Below are 23,877 nucleotides of genomic sequence, written 5' to 3'. Positions count from 1 at the left end.
ACTAGTGAGTGACATCATGGCAGTGACATCCACAGTGCATGGGACTTGGAGAAATGGGTGTCAGTAAATCCTTCCTGGAATAAATGTAAACACTGCATCCGGGAGATAACATGCAGTGATGATGAGGGAAATGCAGTCAAATAAATGGAAAAAAAAGTATGGCCCAGTCTCGACACTTGTACGTTAAACCCCAACATGGGAAAAAAAACACACATCCAATGCAGAGAATGTCCCTCGCGTATTTTGCAAAAAAACCCCTTCGTCGAGTTTACATGGACTTCCAGCGAGTCACAGGCAAACCTTGCCTTACAGCGGCTTGGATGCGTGGCGCATGGAGAGAAACGTCTGAAATGACGCCGTTGTGGCCGAGGTGCAAACACAAAACACAAAACACGACTCTGACCTGCGAGTCCAGGTCAGTGACCTCAAGGTTCAACTTGTTCAGCTGCTTGTTGACAAATGTGATGAGCGACTGCAAAAAAAAATTTTTGGAACAAGTAAAAATAACATTCCTCAGCGCAGCACAGCACTGCCCCTTTGATCAGTGCCGGATTAATGTTATCAGGGCCCGCACACCAGAAAGGTACGAGCCGGAAAGGGATGTTTAGGAGGAAGAAGCAAACATGTTTTATCCTGACAGCTAAGGCCTAAGCAGCCAAAGCCTTGATCTGTCTCGCCAAAAAAAATTTGCCAAAGCGCAAGTTTGTCCAGAAGAAAATCGGCGAGCGGGAAGAATGGGATGACGAGACGCAGCCTCCGGATACCTTCTTAACGACGTTGAGTTTCTCTGGGGCGTGATCGAAGAGCGTGTCGAAGGCGTCGCGCTCTGTGGGTTCCCACGCCACACACGCATCACAGAGCGCCCACTGTACTAAGGCGTTCATCTAGGAGCTCGTGAAGCTTCGAACAAATACGGTCACTGCATCGCGCGCGCACTTTCAAATGGACTTCTCCGGCCGTCTGGAAGGCTCTTCCTTCCGACATTAGCAAGCCACTGGACCGATGCACTTACAAATCCAGATTGAAAACGAATTTCTTTAGAAAATGCTTTTTGTGTTTAGTTTGTTGTCCTTCCCCCACACACTCCGATTAGCACGGTGCCTATGTATGGTGCGAAAAAAGTTCAACATATACACAAAAGTGCAAAGTCGTGCACTTTCAGAACGCAGTCTGATAAGCCACAAGCAGCGCAGCACGTGACTGTCGCGAGCCGACCTGATCTCAAATGCTCCACCGTGCTTGTCAGTCATCACAGCCAACTACAATTCCTTCATTTAAGCCAAACGTCCGACAAGTGCATGAGGTCGACTGCTGTTGATTTTATTTCTCTCCGTGTGCTTGTACCCTGTCCTCGTGTAATATTTGCCATGGAATTTTGACAAATGAAATATGAAACAAACATCGCTGTCCCTGCAACGGCTATAATTAACCAGTTCATTACAGAAATACATTTCATGAGTTCCAGGTGTGTAACAATGCAGATTCATTGATTATAATTAATTCCTACGCGAATGATGATGCATGCATTGGGCTCTGTGTCTACGACTCCGTGTTCTGATTCATATTTGTTGCGTGGTACGAGTCCTCATGACCCCAGCTGCAACTCGAGGAGCTATATTCACCACGACATAAATTTTAAATAAACATTTGCTACTTGAATCAAATTATAACAATTTGTTGAATAGCGACAGGGAGGTGAATGCACATGCATAAAAAAATAATATTCAACAACTCACCATATTTTCCAGTCATGTCTCTGTTGGGAAGAAAACGTTTAAGGATTATAGAAATTCACAATTACTGCATTTTCATCTGGCGCTACTCACTTCCATTAACTTTCCCGCTTCAGCGACCAGGGCTTCCTGCCAAAAAGCCCCCAGTCAACCTTCGCTCAGTGCAATCTTTCCTGCTGCCTGCACAGTGTGGAACTCCCTTCCTCCAGACATCCGTGCTGTAGGCTCCTTGCCCATATTCTAGTCCAGCCTCAAGACTACTTTTCCCGTGTCTACCACCGTCTCTTTCGCTCTATAAAATAAATATCAAGCCACGGTGCGAAGATGCTAACTTCGTCGCCTGGTATACAGGAGACCGTGTGTTCGATCCAGACCCTGGCGTCTGTATATTTAGAGTCTGCATGTTCTCCCCGTGGTCATGCAGATTTTTGTCCGGGACCTCCACGTTTTTCCCTCCACATTTAGAAACATGCATTTCAAGTATTTGGCTGCTATACATTTCCACGTGATAAGCCACTTCTCGTTGGGCTATCATTTGTGGGCAGGTCGCTTCTGAAAAAGAGCTTGATAGCTCAATGGGCCTTACCTGGAAAAATAAAAAAATAGTTTAGTTTAATTTTTGTTTCATTCCCAGATGTTGTCGATGGAGACTCATGGGTGAATATATCATGCCCAATTTTTCCCAGGATTCCCAAGTCCCACTGCTTGCGCAGCATCTGAATATGCTGCTGCATGTGGAGACTCTATATATGAATCTAAATCGCACTGCGCGTGTTGTGACGTGCGCTCACTCACTCGGTGGTACTCGTGATCTCCTCTGTTACTCTGTGGGAAGCCAGGCAACCGTCCCTCTTCTGTGAAAGTAAAGAGACGTTTACTAATAGCCTACAAAATTAGACCAGTACTCATTTGTTTGAGGCCGATCTGGGTCAAATTAAATACACCATAAAAATGCAAAAAAATATCACTCATAAAAATAATTAAAATAACATTAATATGCATTTCAACAACGATTCCCAAGTGAAAAGAAAAGCAATGCAAATTTGAGAATTAAATCATGGGATGAAATAGAAGAATGTGAAAATGTATTGGTACAATCTAAACATGTATTTAATAACAAAACTAAAAACTGCTACTTCAATTGTATTTGAAATTCAGCACGACCATGATTCCAAAACAGTGCAACATCCAATTACACTGCAGAGTACATCCTAATGAAATAAATGTTGATCAACTCTTTATATGGCCATGTAGATGAATAATTCTCGATTTTTTTTTTTTACTGTGGCAACCTTGTTAATTTTCACAGAAATGCAGGTTTGTTTTTTGCTATAAAAGCTTATACACAACCTTTTCAAATGAGCCATTCCACAGTGCCTTATGAAAACCAAATAAAACCTACCAAGAGAAAAATAGATCTCGAAACATTAAAAAACGCATCAAGCTATGTAATTAATGAAATGTAAATAATAGTCATGATTCCGGGCCACACAATTGACTTGGTAAGCAAGTTTCTTAGCTTAGGGCTCAAGAAACAGGAACCCTGATGCCCAACATAATTTTAGCTTGAGTCAAGAGTGGCAATGCAAGCAAATAAACCAGAGGTCTAGGACTATTTCATTAAATTAATAAATATTCCATGGTAGCTGCAGCATAAATTAACGCGGTGCCACTTAAAACACAGCGCTCTGTCAAAGTCCGCCGCTAATGCGCTACTCCCACAAAGCGTAAAGCTGTCATTATAATTTCACAAAGGCGTGCATGGGAAGATGTAGCCTCCACATACTTCATAATCTCCCCGTTGTCTCACAGGATCTGCATTTCGACTCTCATCAGACTCTGCCATTCTCAAAAAGTGCGACGTACCATCCAAAGAAATATTCCTCTCAAAAACGACTGCAACATTGGTTGTAAATTAAACATGTCACCCTACTTCACAAACATAAAACAATTACATAAACCAACGAAAAAAATATCTATCCAGCCTAACAAACTCATAAATCCAAGTTGTAGTTTTGGCATTTTAACCTTATGATGCAGACCTGAAATACTTTCCACTGTTCCAGTAGTCATTGTCTGGAGGACCTGTGCAAGCAAGCATGTGTATTTGCTCACAAAAGATGACTTTTTTAATCCTTTGGGTTTCATCCTCAGGACAATCATAATATTACAACTACTACAGCAAAACAGAGTTCTTACCTGTACAACGATGACCTGGACAGACACGTTCTCTGGCAGGCGGATTGGTGCATGGAATTGTATGGCGAGTGCCACCAGCAGGTGAAGGATGCCCACCAGGTTTTTGGAATGAATCACTGCAGCACAGAGAGACATATCAACGTGGTCACAAATAGTAGTGGCCAGGTCAGCAAAGTGGTCAAATTCGTTTTGCCACTAAGTCTGTGTGCATCAAGTCGATGATTCAAGTCCTGGCAAATGCCTGGTGAATTATACGTGAATTATAAGCATGCCATCTGCTGTAAAGCAAACGTCTAAAAAACACACTGCAACATTATCATGGGACCTCCTTTGCCAGTGTCAAAATATAAGAATAGGTTTTCCCTTTTTTTCTGGCAACAAAACAGGTGTGAAGATGTTAAAACATCAAACTGAAACCTTTTGCAAGGAATCATGTCTCAACAACTGTTTTGTTGCCAGAAAAAAGGGGAAAACCTATTCTTATATTTTGACACTGGCAAAGGAGTTCCCATAACGTAGCTGCTTACCCCGAGCTCTCATTACTCTGATAGTGGCATTGTCTTTGTGCTGTGTACGCCTTTTGGCGTCCTCTGGTCTAACACCGTTAGAGACGAGGCTCTAAAGAAAGCTGTCTCTGGTGTGGACCAATCAGTTTCAAAGAAAATTCATATACTGTCAGAGCATGCTTTTTGTTTGTATTTTCACAAGCATCTGTGGTTAATGCAGACAATAATTCCTTGCAAAAGGTTTCAGTTTGGTGTTTAAACATATTAACACCTGTTTTGTTGCCAGAAAAAAGGGTAAAACCTATTCTTACACTGCAACATCGCTTTCCAGAGAGGCCACTTATACAGCTGGCATAGCCAACAAATAAAAAGGCGCTGAAAAGTGCACAAAGAAGCATGGAGAGATGCCTGCTTGGCATTACACTGACAGCGATGAAGAGGAACACATGGATTAGAGAATATACTGAATTTAAATACATCGTATTGATCGGGCAGGATGCCGCTGGAAGGGATGATGGCTTGTGGTCAAGACTAATGATGTAGTAACCAAAGGCGGGATCACGCCACCTAACATATGCATGTGAGCTACAACTGCCTTGTGTGCAAGTGCTGGGTGGATTGATATATCATAGGACCATGGGGAGGCCTTCACGCAGCAGTGGACAGACTACGGCTGAAGATGACAGCCAAAAATACCCAACTTTAAACCAACCAACAAAAAACTCAACGATTACATTAACAAACAAACAAAAAAAACGACCACGCATTTTCCACCTGCCCTTCTGTGACGGCTTAACCACCAGCGAGAAAGTCCCGGTCTCACGCGACCGCGCAGTAGTCCTAGCGCATTGGCCCGCGGCATCCGACGGTGAACTCACGCTCCACGTTCCACTTGATGTTCCAGTTGCGCGGCCGCAGCACGGTGCTCACGGCCTCCAGCACCGTCTGCAGCTTGTGCTTCTGCGCCACCTCTGACTGCGTCACCTCGGCCACGTTCAGCTTCTGCTTCCACAGTTTCTCTGCACAGGCGCGGGCAGCACCGGGTTACCGGCGTTCCTCTCCCCCCGTGGACGGATTCTCTGTGCCAGAGATGGCGACTCAACCGTTGCTGCCACGGGACCCAACTGAGAAAATGAGGCGAGTCGTCTCACGTGCTTTTGCTGCCCCCCCCCCCCCCCCCCCACCTGCGGTTAACTGATTAAGGTTGCAGTGTGAAATATACCGTGTGGGTTGTGAGGGGTTATTTGACTTTACTTCACCGCGCTGGTCATTGCGGGTTTGCGAAGTGGTTGTTGGGGGGGGGGGGGGAAAAGGGGGTTGGATGGGAGGTGGGGAAGTTGGCCAGGATTGGTTCGGATATCACCCGCCATGGATGTTCGCTGTGGCTCAGAATCAAACTCAGATTCACCTGGGTTCAGGGTGCAGTGTGCGATCCACTGTGCGAATGCTCCATCTCCCTTGAAAATTAAATTTTGGGCTTTTGTTTGTAAACCATTCTCACCCACATTACAAATAACGACCGAAACATTATTATCGCGACTCTGAAAAACGCTTACCATTACAATTGATTATTCAAGTCAAGGAAAGCTTTGAAGGTGCCTTTGCTTTGTGATCTTCTGCAGAAGTTCACTGCCATCTAGTGGACAAGTTCGCTAAAGTGCGGTTTACCACCAAGTCTTACCGCCTGTGGTGAATGTAAGGGTCGGATGAACCCATACATACTAGCATGCAATATAAATGTGTACGAATAAAAACTACGAATTATTTACGTGATTCAATGCACGTATTGCGACCTTAGTAATTATATTCATGGATGCGTAGTTACTATGCCCCTATGGTGAACTATAAACGAAACTTGACCAGATAAGGCCCACTGAGCTATACAGCTTTTTTCAGACGCGACCTGGCCACAAATGATAACTCAACGAAGTGGCTTATCACGTGGAAATTTACAGCAGCCAAATACACAAAACACAGGTTTCCAAATGTGGAGGGATAAACGGGAGGAACCGGACAAAAATCCACGCGACCACGGAGACATGCAAACTCCAAATATACAACAGGTGTCAGGGTTGGGATCGAACCCATGATGTCCTATTCATATTCTTGGTTCTTTCGGTAAAGTCACGTAGAAGGGAAACAATAAAAATATAAAACAATAAAATTCTCACGACGTTTCCGACTGCAACACAAGCAATCATCATCAGGTGTGAAAACCACAGCAAGAAAATTGAAAAAAGCGTTCTGTATACCAGGCAAGGTAATAACATCTCGCCAGAGGCCCCATGTGAGCACTATACCCCTCCCCCACCCCCACTGTTTATTTTGCCAATTGGTCACGCAAAAATAACAGAACCACATGGGATTTTATTGGGGCGATACAACATCTGTTTCAGCTTTGCACTTTAATAGAAAGAAAAAGGGGAAATCGTCCAAAGTTAATGACGGCTTTTGGCTCTTGCAGTCAATAAGCGGCAGCAGCAGGCCAAGTTTATCCGAATCCAATGCATACTCGCGGTATCCATTAAGCATTTTAAATACCGAATACTGCCACCGGGACAGCAGGGAAACGTTGCATTGCAGGGTTCTGCTGGTAAGAAGATAATGATTTTGTGTAGCTCACCGATGTGACCATTGAATATTAAACTGAAACGCCAATTCTACAAGAAGCTCCCAGCACATGGCGTGACATGCCATCTACTTCTTTCGTACGGCTGATGTAGATGCAGAGGAACAACGGCAATTTCACATTCAGCTGGTCAAGCCAGATAACTGTCAGGAGCAGTGGAGTGGATCGCCCTGTCGCCTTCATAATTGTGGATCGGGCATTGCGTTGTCATACGTTGTACAGTCTCTGTTCTGGATGACCACCAGTCGCAAACTACTGGAGAGTTTTTCATTTTAAAATTGTGCATCATGTATCCACATTTGGCATGATTTGTGGAGTGAAAGCGGTTTAGGGTGGACCATGAGATTCGTGGAAAATCAAACAGGGATCTTCTGCAACTTGGGTCTTTCATGTGAAATGCCAAACGAACAACACGCGGCACGACCCAAAGACGTGAAACCCCACGCAGTAGTAACGACAACTTACCCAGGAGCTTCTGAAGAACCTGCCCATCAAAAAGATCATCCTCGAGGCTCTTGACGATTATCCTGTCTTCTGCAAGCACGTCATTGATCCAGTCTATCAACACCTGAGACACACGGGCAAACACGTAATGTCACTCGCATTCATATTTCATACAATCTAGACACGTGGCCACCATGGCGTTAGCTTGCAGGCATTAATAGTGCCGGCCCTATGTTAGGAATTTTATGTACAAAGGCCTGTTTGTGCTTTAGACCGTCAATAACCAAATACAACATTTTTAATTAATATACTGTTTAGAATGTTTATTTAATTTTGTTAAATGGCAGCAGTGCTATACTATGCTTGTATTTTTCTTTACACAACGTGTACAACTTACCACTTGTTATGAAGTTTATTCTAAGTATCATAAAGGTGCCTTCGTCTGACTCAGTGAACCTTGGGCAGTAACACTGAACCATGAGAATTCTAAAGCTGCCATTAACTCTAAGCCACTGGCAATTGCATTAAACCCAAAGAATGTTCACGGTGAGAGTCTAGCGTTCCACGCACGATTGAGTCATTTGATGTGTGAGTGCATGTGTGTGTGCGAACACATAATTTTATCCCTTGTCAATGCGCCGCTGGGTGAGGCTTTTCCATGTCACATCCATCATGGGGGTTGTTTAACCATACTTCACAAAACTGGTCAGTGCAGGTTGGTGAAGTGGATGCCCAGGATGGGTTAAAATATCCCTCACCAATGTTGTCAGCCATGGCCAGGAATTAAACTGGGGTGACTAGGTTCATAATGCAGTGCACTAACCAATGCATTACTGCACAAAAAAGCAGTTAAAAATGTAAACAAAAATAATGTACCCGTATAATGATAGTTGCCATAAATGAAACGCAAGGCAGTGAGTTCCATATAAAATTATCGTCATTACAACACAGTACACAAACTGATGCTTCTACAGACCTTAATCAGCTCCTGCAGTTTCGGGTCCCTCTTGGACTGCGCGTCGATCATGGTGCGCTCCTCGTTCTCCTCTGAGCGAGAAAGACAGCGGCGCTTCAACAGCATGACCCGGGGCCACGCGTGCACGGCCACGTGCGCATCAGATCTTGAGCGCGGAAATCAACGTGCGTGCGAATGGCTTATCCCCAATGCGGGCTAATCCGCACTCACTGCGGTTAAAAATCAATATACAGTATTCACTCTTCCTTCCGATATTAGGGAGCCACCGGAGCTGTGTACTTGAAACAAATTTAGGTTTACAACTAATTTCTTTAGAACTGCTTTTTGTGTTTAGTTTGTTGTCCTTCCCCTGCACCTCCGATTAGCGCGATTGGCAACGTACGGCGCGGAAAAAAGTTCAACATACATACATAGGGCGCAACAGCAGTGAGATGTTAACTACCTCGCCTGGTATACAGGAGGCCATGGGTTTGATCCCGACCCTGACATCTGCATATTTGGAGTGTGCATGTTCTCCCCATGTTCGTGTGGGTTTTTCTTCGGGTCCTCCGGTTTTTCCCTCCACATTAAGAACATGCGTTGAGTATTTGGCTGCTATAGATTTCCACATGATAAGTCACTTTCTTGAGCTATCATTTGTGGCCAGGTTGCTTCTGAAAAAGAGCTATGTAGCTCAGTGGGCCTAACCTGGTCAAATAAAATGAGTTTAGTTTATAGTTTTACATAGGGGCATTGTAACCATCAATCGATGAATATAATTACTAAGGTCCCGATATGTGCATTGAATCGCATAAATAAGCCATGGTTTTTATTCATATTCATTTATATTGCATGCTTTTATGGGTTTATCCGACCCTTACAGCCACCACAGGTGTTGCCATGTACCGCAATGTTAAGAATAAATTATGTAATTGAATCGCTATCATAATTCTCAGCAATTCATCATAACGCCCCAGGGGGAGGGGAGGCGTAGGGGGTTAATGTTTACTCCTCTCGTGTACAGCAGCAATAGCAGTCGGCAGTCATTTGCACTCAGGCTGCATAGCTTGCGTTGTAAGCTTTGCACCCCAGAGAGGACTTTGACTCGTTAAATAAACCACTCCAGCAAATGGAATGTTCCATAGCCCTCTTTGGTGAGCACGGGTGCTGCCGGTTGTGAGGACTCTGCCATCCAGAACGTATGGAGGGATAACTCAAGAGAAGGCCATTCACACACAGATAGTTCCCAGATCAAGGCTGAGGGTATTTCTCTCTCCCACACGAGCCAAAGAAATCAGGTGGGTGTGAATGAAATACTGGTCAGAGACAAAATAGGTCATCAATTACACAGAATATGGTCTAGTAATGTTTCTAAATCCACCGGTACTTAATATTAAACAGGACAGTTTTAGTATATCAAACATAAAAGCAAATACATTTATGGTTAAAATACTTTCATTTTTGGTTAAATGTGTACTTTGATTTGCAGTTCCTCTTGATACTTTAGAAAAGTCTTCAAAGTATCAAGAGATCAACTATACATTCTTGATGAGGTCAGGTGGTTCAGAGGTCAGACCAATCGGCCAGAACTGGTGAGATTCTCAGTTCAAATCGAAGATTTGCTTGACTGACACCAGGTTTTCAAGTGCAGTGACTTGATGGTCTCATCACAATGACCAAAAAAGCAATGCCATTAAACCTTGTTCCGCATTTAATTTTTTTGTAAGTTCCAGCTCTGATGATAAAAAAATCCTCGAATGTGATGAACATTACTTTCATATGCAAACCGTGTGGGAAAGTGCTGGCCTCGACTCGAAGTACAAGTGGCAAATTGAAGGGATCTCAGAGGTAGCATGGTGATATCTGCTTCCGTGGGTCGTTTTATAACATGACTAGTTGCACTGCTTTGCAAGAGATCTAAAAGGACGTTTTTTTTCCAATGACAACACCACAAAACAGGATCAGTTTGCTTCGTTTTGAACATTCCAATTTTGCTAATAAATTAAATAAATTGTCATTTTTGCCCACGTGATCAGTGGCCCTTTCGGGTGGTGTAAAATTATATAAAAATGTATAATCATATCAACACGATCTAACAAAAAAAGAGACAAGTTATGAATCACGATAGACATCTGCTCATATAACAATTAAAAGCCCGAGTCTGCACAAACCTTTTGTCAGAAGGATCCTGTTGGAGATTTTTCAGCAATGTTTTGAACATTTTCGTGCGTGGGAGGAAACCGGATTACCCGGAAAAAAAACCAACAATTATATAAAGGGGACAACACACATACGTTTCTGTGCCCCAGGAGATGGCTGGAGGTATGACCCCGCACAAGTTGCCTAGTGTGGTTGGCATGGGCCCTCATAAACGTTAAAACAGTAAAGAGGCAGCCCTGCAATTCCTTATTTACGACACTGCTGGAGGCTCTTCACGAGACAGAGCTCTAGAGGGACCCCTCCAGAGGCTATTTTGCCTACTCTTCCACACTGACATGGGGCGCCTGTACAATTCCCCCCACCCCTCCCACCCTCTTGGCGGCCCAGTGCCTGGGCCCAAACCTGCTCGTGGGGTCCGGTGCAGTTGCGCCGCCTAAACCCTGCATAGCTCCTGCCACTGGGCTGGCAGGCATTTAGCTGGGCCGGCTCGACATCAGACGATTCACTTACGCACCAAGGAAGGTGTCCTCCGGGCGGATGTCGGGCAACGTGGTGGAGAGGGGCGAGTTGATGGCATTCTTTCCTTCCTCCTGCAGCTCGTTCACTGCTCGCGGGGCAAGGAGAGAGAGAGAGAGAGAGACGGAGCAGTGGGCACAAATAGAAAGCGACGTCAAAGTACGGAGTACACGCCGCAGGTTTACCATAGCTAAACGGTGCGTTTAGTCTACCAACCCATACATGTACATGTGCAGCTTTCATTGATGCACTGCTGGATGAGGGCCTCCCCATGCCATTTGGGTTGTAGCGGTCATTTGATCATTACTTTACCATGCTGGCGAGCGCCGGATGGTGAACACGAACCATTCACCCACCACAAAGCAGGTGACTAGAAACTTCTTATTCGATATCAATTACGATAACATAGCTTATATTAAATAACGACTGGAATAATAATTTAAATAATGCTGAATAAAGACCTCCTCCCCGCCCCCCATGCCATTTCAGTCATGGGTTATTTTGTTTGAAGCATACTGCACCATGCTGGTCATTGTCAATTGGTGAAGGGGTTGTGCCCAGGACCAGTGAAGATTTTATAATAATGAATTGTATAATAATAATTATCTCATATATAATATAATTAATTTCTTCATCCATGGAAGCCACACCGAGTCATAAAACTTTTTTTCAGGAGGGTCCTGCATTGAGTTTTCATTAATGAGACGTTTTCACCCAATTAATGCTGAGTTGTGTTTATTAATATACGAGTGGGGAGGAAACCAGAGCACCCAGCGAAAACCCACGCACACGAGGAGACAACACTCTATCCCTATACAAATGAAAACAGATGGTGATTAAAGTTTGATTGAAAGCTTTCGTGACTGCAGTAATTCATATTCTTAGTTCTTTCGGTAAAGTCACATTGAAGGGAAACAATAAAATAACAAAATATATATAAAATAAAAATTCTCACGACGTTTCGACCATAACACAAACGGTCGTCATCAGGTGTGTCGGTTTGCATTAATTTATTTATTTTTAAACGTTGTATTTACTTATTTTTTAAAAAAACGTCAGCGCCACGCGCAGCGATTTGGCAGTTTATTTATAAGGACTAGTCCATCTATGTTCTGAAAAGAGGAGGGGGGAGACGAAAAATTAATGTATGCTGTCTGAAAGCCACTGTAAGCGTGAACAATCAATTAAGACCTGAAATGGTTAATCAAATCTTTCTAATGATTGCTAAGCCAGAATCCATCTTCTCGGTTGAAATTGTCTCTGTGCTTGTATATGTGGATAGCCTCATGAACCAATCTCTCATGGTAGCCAGATGGCTTACAAAGAACCTCTGTCTTGGAAAAGTCAATGTCATGTGAGCCTACTGAATTATAACAATGATCTGCCACGGCCGAGGTGTTGGTCCTACCGTGTTTAAGCTCTGCTTTGTGTTCACGAATGTGGTCCGAGACATGTCGTTTGGTTTCTCCAATGTAACTGCTACCACAGAGGCAACTTAGTTTGTAGACACCAGGGTACTGTATGTCCGGAATCACATCTTTTACAGACGGAACCAGATCACATTACATAAAATCCGTGATCTGGTTCCGTCTGTAAAAGATGTGATTCCGGACATACAGTACCCTGGTGTCTACAAACTAAGTTGCCTCTGTGGTAGTAGTTACATTGGAGAAACCACACGCCATGTCTCGGACCGCATTCGTGAACACAAAGCAGACCTAAAACACGGTAGGACCAACACCTCGGCCATGGCAGATCATTGTTATAATTCAGTAGGCTCACAAGACATTGACTTTTCCAAGACAGAGGTTCTTTGTAAGCCATCTGGCTACCATGAGAGATTGGTTCATGAGGCTATCCACATATACAAGCACAGAGACAATTTCAACCGAGAAGATGGATTCTGGCTTAGCAATCATTGGAAAGATTTGATTAACCATTTCCGGTTCTTAATTGATTGTTCACGCTTACAGTGGCTTTCAGACAGCATACATTAATTTTTCGTCTCCCCCCTCCTCTTTTCAGAATATAAATGGACGAGTCCTTCTAAATAAACTGCCAAATCGCTGCGCGTGGCGCTGACGGTTTTTTATAAATAAATAAATCGTAAAAAAATAAATAAATGCTAACCGACACACCTGATGACGACCGTTTGTGTTATGGTCGAAACGTCGTGAGAATTTTTATTGTTTAATATATATTTTATTATTTTATTGTTTCCCTTCAACGTGACTTTACCGAAAGAGCTAAGCAGATGGTGATTAGTCCACGTCCTGTACTGCCTTCTCTTGGCGAGCGTGGGTATGGCATCTACTAGACACCTGCGAGGAAGGGAAATTTCATAACATCTGTGTGCGATCCACCAACCCTTGCTGCACTACAGGCGTGCATCACCACTGTCCCGGCACTGGCCACTGATGTTAGCCATGGCTAGGAATTAAACGTAGCTAGACAGGCTTAGAACACAATGCATGAACAACTGCAGCACCGCTCCCCACGTGCTGTGTAAGCGCAGGTTAAATCTATTAAATGAGTGAAAATGAGAAATGTGAATGATGTATAGCTAACACTTAATTATGTTGAGGACACACTATGAATGTGTCATTGTTTAATTACAGTACAAATCGAAGACAGTAGATTACAACCAGTAGATCTCCCGCACCTCTGGTTAGCACGGCTGGCTATGTACAGTGGCGAAAGAAGTTCAACATACATACAACCAAGCATTGCTTGTTGACTTTTGTAGATTCCTCTCCACAGGAACCGTTTTTTAACACCACATATCTATTGCTTGGGCTCAGACAACTATGAAGCTTAGTCACCCAGTTTGAACACGTTATATTATTTTTATGTTAACTATCAAAATGCAGCATTCTACTATATCCCTTAACAGCAGTCCTCATTCCATTTAACAGCAAGTGGCGAAGCCGATCTTCCATCATCATCAGCAGCCTTGATGTATCGCGTGCCGGATGAAGGCCTCTGCAAGCAAAAGCTTACCTGCACCCTTGGACTTCACTCCTCCAAACAAACTGGTCATCTTGGACACCCAGGGCACCACCGTGCTAGCGACTACACGACGCAAGGCAGCAACTAGGCTAGGAGCTGGGAAATTAAGCGAATGGTTCTTTATAGTGAGGGGACCCTGTGAGTGTGAGCTGCCAGGAAGTATACGCCCAGGCTCGTGTGCCCACTGTGGGATAAAACGGCTGGGAAAACGAGCAGCAAGGGCCACGCCTGCCCCTCCAGATACCGGGGTGTCTGCAAGTGATGCGGCCAGGAATGATATGCACTTTGCGGTTTGCACCGTGGATCGCACTCACGCATATAATCCACAGCTATCGAAGGGAGCAGACGTATTTAAACAAGAAATAATGTTGGTAGAGCTGCCATGGAAACAAAAGCCGATATACTGCACTTAGAACACGACAGACAATAGACAGATGAGTTATACTATTTGCGTAGGTTTCTGCTGTCGTGCTGCACAGCTCCCTAATTCGTTTTAGGGTTGTTCCCGCATATTGTTTGGCGAGATTGTCCAACATTTCACTCCACATTCGGGTAGCTTTCAAAACCCCACCATGCTGGTTGGTGTGGGCTGGTAAAGGGTGGCAGTACCGAGGACCAGTTCAGATATCACCTGCCAGTGATGTTAGCTTAGCCTGGGCCAGGAATTCAACTTAGGTCCACACGGTGGGAAACTTTATTCAGCAATTCCTGAAGAAGATCCCAGCACGAACACCCCAACACATGGTACAACCTGAAAATGTGCCACGGACATAAAACACAAGAGTGATAAAACACCGGGGAGTATTTTAATTATTTCTCTTGTTGTGGGCATTCCCCTGATAATCTTGAAGACTTTGTGGGTTTTTGTTGAACTTTTCATTGGCAAATGGAACTTTCTGGATGGGGGGGAGGGGGAAAGAAAACACCCGGGTTTAACATGTGGGTCACGATTCTGAATTTACTTTACCAGTTCAGCAGAATTGTAGGAAATCTGGGAATGATTTAGGGATCCCGTTTCCTGCGGACCACTCTCCAAGAAGTAAATGGGATGATTGCTCTGCGTGCAGAGGAAACACAAGTGAGACACATTTCACCGTCCACTCAAAAGTTTCTTTCCACCCTCGTGTCAGATCAAACACATGGCGGCAGCTGACCACACTTACCGACGGCGAGTGCTCAAAAAAATGAGCATCGCGGGGTTTAGAGTTTACATTCTAGAGAATGAACTCTGCAAAAGTAGCTTCAGAGCAGAAACAGGAACGGCGAGAGCCTCCGAGAGCTTAGCTTTGAAGATGCCCTCCCTGTTTTCCGAGTGGATGTTTTAAAAATGTCATCTTGCATGCAACTTCTAAAATGCGTGGATATAAGCTACGCTTTAACCTCCCTCACTTGTGGGTAGTCATTGGCATTAAGGGGAGAATAACCACAAACAGAAACATTCTATCTGGGAAACACCGATATTGAATAATAAACGTCACACACGACAGTAGCTGTGACAACTATAAGTGACAATGACTTGCCAGACGTTATCGTAGCAAAGTGTTTAAGTTCATATTATACAGCACACTACCACATTACTACTATTGAAGGCACACAGACATCGTGATTGAAATACTGCAAGCTGAAACAGAAAAGAAATACGTTGGGGGGAAAAAAAACATAAATAATTAATTAACCCCGCCTACAATGTAACAACTAATTAAAAAAAAATGAACTGTGAAGATGCAGCTCTACACTTTGTTCCTCACACCACGAGAGGGAGAGTTCTGAAGAGCTCCTCCTCCGAGAGAACAAGAACGTTTCAGAGCTCAGCCTTTTTCAGTCGTTGGCCCTCAAGATTTTGAGCGGCTCTGTCTGAAGAACTGCGCATGAACACCGATATTCTCCCATTGCCAAATAAACGAAAATGCTACTTATGTCTGAGGATATGTTGGTAAACTGCAGATGTGCGGGGTTTGTTTTGTATACATTTTACTATGATGCTCTAAAGCCCTTTTGCTGAGGTCTGCTGCACATTAATGAAGACTAAATTTTAAAAAAACGTAATGTTTTAGCCCACTCTGTCCACGCTGTTGGCCAGGCATCTTGGAAAGGTAGGAGTGCCCACATTTGACCCCACCACGTATAACTTGCTGATTAAGCAAATGAAAAATATACTGACAATCTGCTCATTGTAACCAGCTACAGTATTCAAGGACGGTCTATCAATTAAACATTATGAGGGGGCAGATAAAGAACAAAGATTTATAAATATTTTTATAAAACTAAGTCACCCATGCGTTTCCATTAAAAGCTTGGTGCAGGTTGACAATGCTCAGCAGTAGCCCACTGGGCATTAGTTTTGGTAAATGATGAGCAACCTGCACGTCCTTTGCACGTGTGCCTCCCACCAGCCCAGCAAGACTTTTTTTCGAACATAGTATAAAGCCAGGAGAAAAAAAAACAACAAAATTCACCTTCACAGCAGTTTTTCACGTGTATTTTCATTCCACTGTTTAAATAAAAAAAACAACGTATTTTTAAAGCCCCATTACAAGGAAGCTGGCAGGAGGCGGCTAGTTCGCATGGAGTAACCTTGACGAAGCGGGGGAGGCGACACACCAAGGAGCTGGGGGCTCGTCTGGGCGGCTCCCGCAATGCGGCTGCCAGAATTGGCAAGGCCAGACGCGTCCTCAACAAGCGGCCAGAGACGAAAACCGCAAAACGCAAAGTTTGAACTTCCGACTGTCCCCAAGGGGTGCTCCAAAAACTACGTCCGCTCCCCGTTTCCAGCTAACCTTGACTGTGATGTACCGATTACTCAGACAATCGTAAGGGGGTAGGGGGGTGGGGGAAGACACGTATCCGCTCCTCAAAGCCACAATATTTTCATCTTGGGTGACATGATGGTTACTTTTGAAATGTGTTTCGTGTGATGACAGCTGGCGACGCTCCTAATAAAGAATTCGATCACTGTCAGGCGGAGCTTGGCGATCGTTACTCTGGAGCCAGATGCATGCATACTCCCACCACCACCATCGCTACTGCACCGTTCGTTGCAGCTTGATCATAAAGAGGGCTTATTGCACTGTCTGAACGGTTTGACCACAAAATGGGCTAATCCACTTGCACTCAGATTAACATCAATCTACACTATACAGTGCGGGTATCACATGCATTCAGTGCATTGAATAGAAATCCTATAGCTCACCACACATGACTTAATAATGTATGAATCCATGGCTTTGATTTTCTATACGGTTCGTTATAGGCAATGGGTTCACGTGACCCCTGAAGCCATTAGGGGAGCTGCCATTCTACGCAATGTTAAAATATAATTGATTCTTGAATCAGATTGCAAACCAGCATCACGGAAATTAATGAAAACACTGGAGGGATACGTCTTTACACTCCTAGTATAGAGAGTAAAGAGCAATGTTCATATTTCTCTGGCCATTATGCATGCGGGGGCGCGGTGCTGTTGTGGTCAGCACACCGCGCTATCAGCCCGGCAACCAGAGTTCGATTGCCAGCTACAGCTAACATTGGTGGGGAGCAGAATCAGAACCGGTCTTTGGCCTCGGCCTCGGCCTCGCCATTCACGAACTCTCACTGACCAGAATGATGAAGTATGGCCAAACAACCCCCATGACTGACATGACATCACCTCCGATTAGCACGGTTGGCTATGTACGGTTTGAAAGAAGTTCAACCTACACAAGTTCAACATACATAGGAAGCCTTCATCCAGCAGTTGAATGACAAAACGAAATAATCATTAAATACTGTTATTTCATACATTCAGGTGTTTTGTTAGTCAGCCGATTGAGTATAAAATCCTTAGTACAGTACTGTACTTAACTTAATTTATGGACAGCCTATTATTTTTATAATAAACTTTATTTACATATTGTAGCATGCATTCCTAATGTCAGTTTACTTTTACTTGTTCCATACAGTATTAATTGGGTATTTTATTCAAGGTTGGTAAGTCAATTCTAAATATTGTATATTTCTATTGATGCTAATTTTTCATGGTCTGCAGGATATATGCCTTTCCCTAATTAATCAAATCAGAGTTGACGTGGAAAATCCATTATCTAATGTACCATGGTGGGGCCTTGGATGTGGGATTAAACTTGACATGCCAACGGAAATCTGCTTAGACAGCAGGGTACGGCATATACGCAGTTTGCCATTGTGGTATCGCAGTGGTTCTCAGAGTGTGGTGCCTGGACCACCGGTGGGTTGTGAAGGACCTTCAGGTGGTCCGCGGGGCTGTGATGCAAATGCAGGTTGATCCAGACGATAATGACGTTTATACCTTCTGTTTCGATAGTTAATTAATATTTTACTTGTGATATTTAATTACCAAAAAATTAAGTTAAGTAAACTACCCTGATTAAACTACCCTAACCCTACGATCTAAATGTCCCCCCCTCCCCCGCCCAAAAAAAAATCATCTTATCACTACATTTAAAAACAATGTTTTTATGTTTTGATAAAATGAATCACTTTGTATTACTGGCATTTAGAGATGGGGGGCTAGGTGGTCCGTGGAAATATTTGCATCGGATGAGTGGTCCGTGGTGCAAAAAACTTTGCGAGCCACTGGTGAAGCGCATGATGCTTCGGGTGTCAATCCCTCTTGAGAGCTGCCATGGTGAATGCCGCTTCAGCAGAGCAGATGGCCTCAACCTAGCTTGGTAAAGTAATGGAAAATGTATACGTGATGTATGCACACGCATCTCATGCTACATCAGTTCTTATTGTATTACCATCTCAGTGTCAAGCGCGTATGCCATGCCATACATGCATTTATACAGCACGTGCATAATCACCGGTTGTTATACGGTCGTGTCTGTCTCCATCCATGTCTCTCTTTGTGTCTCTTCATGTCTTTCCCTGTGTGTACAGTATCTCTCTCAGTGTCCCTTTGTGTCTCTATGCCTTTCTCCAAATCAGTCTCTTGGGTTCCACGTTGCCTCACCCCATGTACACGGGACCCCACTGAGTACCGAGAGGGCCCTGTATATCAATGCTGCCCAGCAATTTGTTAACGCCACTGCTGATAGAAGGACCTCCCTCCACTAGAGAGAGCTCTAGAGGGGTTCTCTTAGAGGGTCGTTGTATTTTGCCAATGTGAAGTGTGCTGCTGGGTGGACAGAGGTGAATCGATTAGAGATCAAATTGAACCCATGTCCTCTGGATTAAAAGTCCAGTGTGCTAACGATTACACCTCGAACAGCATATTTAGCATTTGTAAACACGGCAGCAAATGTATACAAGCACGTTTTAGTGGCGTAAGCAAGCATAGCCCTTTAACTGACATTGTCTCACGAGGTCAGAACTCACTGGCATTAAGCACTAACTTTGAAGGACAGCACACTCCAAACGCGCAGTTCATTCGCAACACCTGCTGTCTCAAGTATTTTAAATGTATTTCACCCCATCCAATTTAGTTTACAGCTGAAACTACGTTTCTTTCCAAGCAAATGGCCCTTCACAAAGATGGCACCCTCTCTATGCTATTGTGGCCCCGTACGTACTTGGCCTTGCCTCTCGGCAGGTGGTGGTTTTAACAACTTACGTGGAATTTAGTTTATAATTTTAAACACTAACTACTGTCCTGTGTGACGGGGAAAATCCAGGTAAGGTGCTTTATGCAACTTTATAGATGTCAAAATTCCCTTCACCACCTAGCATAGTGAAGTTTGGTCAAACAACCCCATGACTGAAAGGCAGGGGGAGGTCTTCATCCGTGTGTGGATTTGATAAAGAGCAGTTCAATTAATAATGTATGTAGTTAATTCTTCAAAATCCCTTGCCTTGTGACGTAAAGACGGCTTACATTTGGTCTGTGGATTGTACCTAAACGTGGTCAGTGACAAAGGAAAGAAACAAACGCTGAAAAGTACGCCAAGCAGTTTTGAGGGGTGGATGCTTTTGTACTGTAATTAAACTCAGATACGGAAGAGGGACAAATAAGATCATACGCAAGTTAGAGTCATTGACTTTTAAGAAAGGTTAGTTCGCTTGGGCAGGAGACGTCGCTGGAAGTGATGAAGGCCGGTGGTTGAGACTGGTGATGGAATGGCAGCCAAAGGAGTGAACACACTTAAGAGGACTTGAGGCTTTCATCCAGCAGTATAGATCTCAGCTGCTATTGATGATGATGATGAACTTAAAGAGACGCAAAGCGTATTTTTTAAAGTCCAGTACAGCATAAAAGGGCACTAAAATCAGCCGAAAATAACCATAACAGTATAGCTGAACAACAATTTGGTCTTAAACTTAAGATTCAGATACACCAATCACTGTTTACAATGAAAACAAAAAAAACTCTCAAATTATAGTTGGAATACTTATCTCATGAAAATCTTTATAACTTACTTAAAGGCACTCTATTTTATTAATGACATGCTCAATCTGTGGATCGATAATTCCTAGAGGCAATGTTTATGGAACCTATTGGCACGAAGTTTTTTTTCCTGTACTGTGTCATGAATTTAAACGCTTGACTGTATATCACTTTGAATTAACATACTGTACCTGCAATTAAAGCAATTACGTGCTTTATGCTGCTCCACAGTAATCGATACACTGGATAAAATGACATGCTTAATCTAAGGATCAGTAAATCGTAGACATTACATACTGTAATTCCGTTTCTTTACGAAACAAAATCAAACAAGACTAAGATCATGTGTTGCCCCTGTGTTGTCTTGAAGTTGAACAAACTAATAAAACGAATTTAAACACATTCATAACCACATCTCTGCACCAAAAGCGACAGTGTGCATGTTATGCATTGCACTGACGGATTTATCAACAATATAAGACATTGTGGGAGTCTGTAATTGTATTATTTTATATCAGGATCCTAATCACGCGAGTATTTGTATTGTTCCTGCATTGCCGTCCAGGTAATTATCACAAATATCATACAACACTATATTGTATATAAAATAGAAACATCAACATTGAAGAGCGGTGGTGCAGTGGTTGGCGCACTGCCCTCTGAACCCAGTCACACGAATTGGATTCCTGGCCACGGCTGCCATCAGTGGCAAGTGTTTATCTGAATAAGCTCTGGCCACTCCTTGCCCCAGGTGGGGAAGGGTGGTAAAAGCACTGTACAGTCAAACAACACTCAACAAAGACAAAAGACCCCCCCCCCCTGTATAGCCTGTAACAGACTGCTGGGACAAGTGTTGTTAGCGGGCACCTATGAAGGCCGGCACGGCACACGAGGGGGTGGGAGTGGTTAGCACCACGCCCGACCGCCTTTGTCTCCCTACACACCGCGCCAGGTACTCGTTTGAGGCTGAGCCGACCTAGGGGAGGCCCATGACCGATTCAGATAATCGCCCACCGGTTGTTGGCCGTGAGCGGGTTCGTAGCGCGGCGCGCTAACCGCTGCGCCACCGCTCCACTCACAGCTCTCGTGATCGACACCAAGGTGGAGGTCTTCATTCAGCAGCAGATATACAATTATTTCAACACTGGTACAATGTGCGCATCTAGAATTCCTCTACATGATGACGCCGTTGTGCTTTCGTGGAACCAAACCCCACGACGACACTTGTATTGTTGCCGTATTTGTCTTTAAGTCCAGTGAAAGAACACGACAAACGAGCACACAAACACATCCGGTAGTCTTACACTAAATGTTAAAACACACCCAGGCCATTCAATGAATGAATCCCGTACAATGAATGAATCGCGCAAAAGTTGAGACAACCACGTCCGGCTTCTTCCGCTGCTCTTCCCAGTTTCAATTGCAACAATGGCACACAGACAAAGATCCCCCGCGTAGTCTGTAACAGACTGTAGGGGCAAGTGCTGTTAGCGAGCACCCTATGAAGGCCGGCACGGCACACGAGGGGGTGGGTGGCCAGCACCACTAAAGACACACACACATACGTAGATGCACGTTACACACACAGACACACACACACAAAGATGCACGTTACACACAGATGCACGTTACACACACAGATGCACGTTACACACACAGATGCACGTTACACACACAGATGCACGTTACACACACAGACACACACACAGATGCACGTTACACACAGATGCACGTTACACACAGATGCACGTTACACACAGATGCACGTTACACACAGATGCACGTTACACACAGATGCACGTTACACACACAGATGCACGTTACACACACAGACAGATGCGCGTTACACACACATAGATGCACGTTACACACACAGACACACACACAGATGCACGTTACATACACACACAGATGCACGTTACACACACACAGACGCACGTTACACACACAGACACACGTTACACACACAGATACACGTTACACACACAGACACACGTTACACACACAGACACGTTACACACACAGACACACGTTACACACACAGACACACACAGACACACGTTACACACACAGACACACACAGACACACGTTACACACACACATAGATGCACGTTACACACACAGACACACACACAGATGCACGTCACACACACACACAGATACACGTCACACACACACAGACACACGTTACACACACACAGACACACGTTACACACACAGACACACACAGACACACGTTACACACACAGACACACGTTACACACACAGACACACACACAGACACACGTTACACACACAGACACACGTTACACACAGACACACGCACACGGTAACACCGATAACAGCCCGAGGGCCCTGCTGCGTCCCTGCCTGCCTCCTCACCTTCTTTCGACTTCTTCTTGCGGGCGAGGGTGCCCCCGAGTTTCCCCAGGAGGGAGGACGAGGACGAGAAGGAGTCGTCCCTCCTGGAGCGGGGAGTCTGCGGCGCTGGGGAACGCAGCGGAGACGCCGCCATGGCCGCGGGTTTGTGGCGTCACACAGACTGGGGGTGGGGGTGGTGGGTGGTGGGAGGTGGTGGTGGGTAGAGGGGGTAGGGGGTGTAGGGGGTAGAGGGGGTAGGGGGTGTAGGGGGTGGTGGTGGGTGGAGGGGGTGGGGGGTGGAGGAGGGGGTGTGGTCGTCATTCTCGCTCCCCGCTTTGCCGTGGGTCATTTGCCAGGGGGTAGGGTTGGGGGTGATCAGGCCAAGGGATAACCATAAGACCAGAATAATAATATGTTTTACCCTTTCTGCCAATAAAACAGGTGTCAAGATGTTCAAACACCAAATATAAAAAAACACACACTTTGGCAAGGAATCAAGTCTGCATTAACCACACGCGGTACTTGTGGTGAACATTCAAACAAAAAACAAGCTATGATAATACATGCATTGTCTTTGAAACTGATTGGCTTACACCAGAGACAGCCTTCTTTAGGGCCTAGTCTCACCACCAGTGTCAGGCCAGAGAACGCCAAAAGGCGAACAGTACAAAGACAATGCCACTATCAGGGTGGGGGTGGAGGGGGATGGGGAGTTAACAGCTACAAAATGGGACCTTTTTCCAGTATTAAAGTATGAAAAAAGGATAGGTTTTACCCTTTGTGGAAATAAAACAGCTCTTAATATATTCTTGGTTCTTTCGGTAAAGTCACGTAGAAGGGAAACAATAAAAATATAAAACAATAAAATGCTCACGACGTTTCTTAATATGTTAACATGTTTTAAGGATAACAGGGAAATTGAGTTTTCAGCTCCATAGGGCGTACAGCCGTTTCAATACGGACCAAAAAAACGAGTTTTGTCTATGTGTTTCTCACTTTATAGGATGAACTTTGAGATGTATAA

At 44.3% G+C, this 23,877-nt stretch overlaps 1 protein-coding gene across 2 annotated transcripts in view; it reads right to left on the bottom strand.

The window, feature by feature from the left end:
* LOC116939908 (beta-parvin-like) overlaps positions 1-23,048 on the bottom strand; it is a 28,683-nt gene extending 5,635 nt beyond the window's left edge. The window contains exons 1-10 of one of the 2 annotated variants that reach the window (XM_032948938.2): positions 22,875-23,048; positions 11,141-11,230; positions 8,488-8,558; positions 7,533-7,635; positions 5,317-5,457; positions 3,933-4,048; positions 2,529-2,587; positions 1,737-1,756; positions 765-826; positions 404-472 (exon numbers count right to left, since the gene is read on the bottom strand). In XM_032948938.2, coding sequence (XP_032804829.2) covers positions 404-472; positions 765-826; positions 1,737-1,756; positions 2,529-2,587; positions 3,933-4,048; positions 5,317-5,457; positions 7,533-7,635; positions 8,488-8,558; positions 11,141-11,230; positions 22,875-23,007 — 864 coding nt within the window. In that variant the 5' untranslated portion in view covers positions 23,008-23,048. Of the gene's footprint in view, positions 1-403; positions 473-764; positions 827-1,736; positions 1,757-2,528; positions 2,588-3,932; positions 4,049-5,316; positions 5,458-7,532; positions 7,636-8,487; positions 8,559-11,140; positions 11,231-14,142; positions 14,306-22,874 lie in introns of those variants that run through there. The other variant, XM_032948939.2, reaches the window with a different exon arrangement.
* Between the last annotated feature and the right edge of the window lie 829 nt (positions 23,049-23,877).

This window comes from Petromyzon marinus, chromosome 7 (assembly GCF_048934315.1).
Source record: "Petromyzon marinus isolate PM22_M1 ecotype Great Lakes invasive population chromosome 7, UKy_Petmar_22M1.pri1.0, whole genome shotgun sequence".
Classification (NCBI taxonomy): Eukaryota; Metazoa; Chordata; class Hyperoartia; order Petromyzontiformes; family Petromyzontidae; genus Petromyzon; species Petromyzon marinus.
The sequence above is the reverse complement of the archived record's forward strand: the minus strand, read 5'-3'. Positions and strand labels throughout refer to the sequence as shown.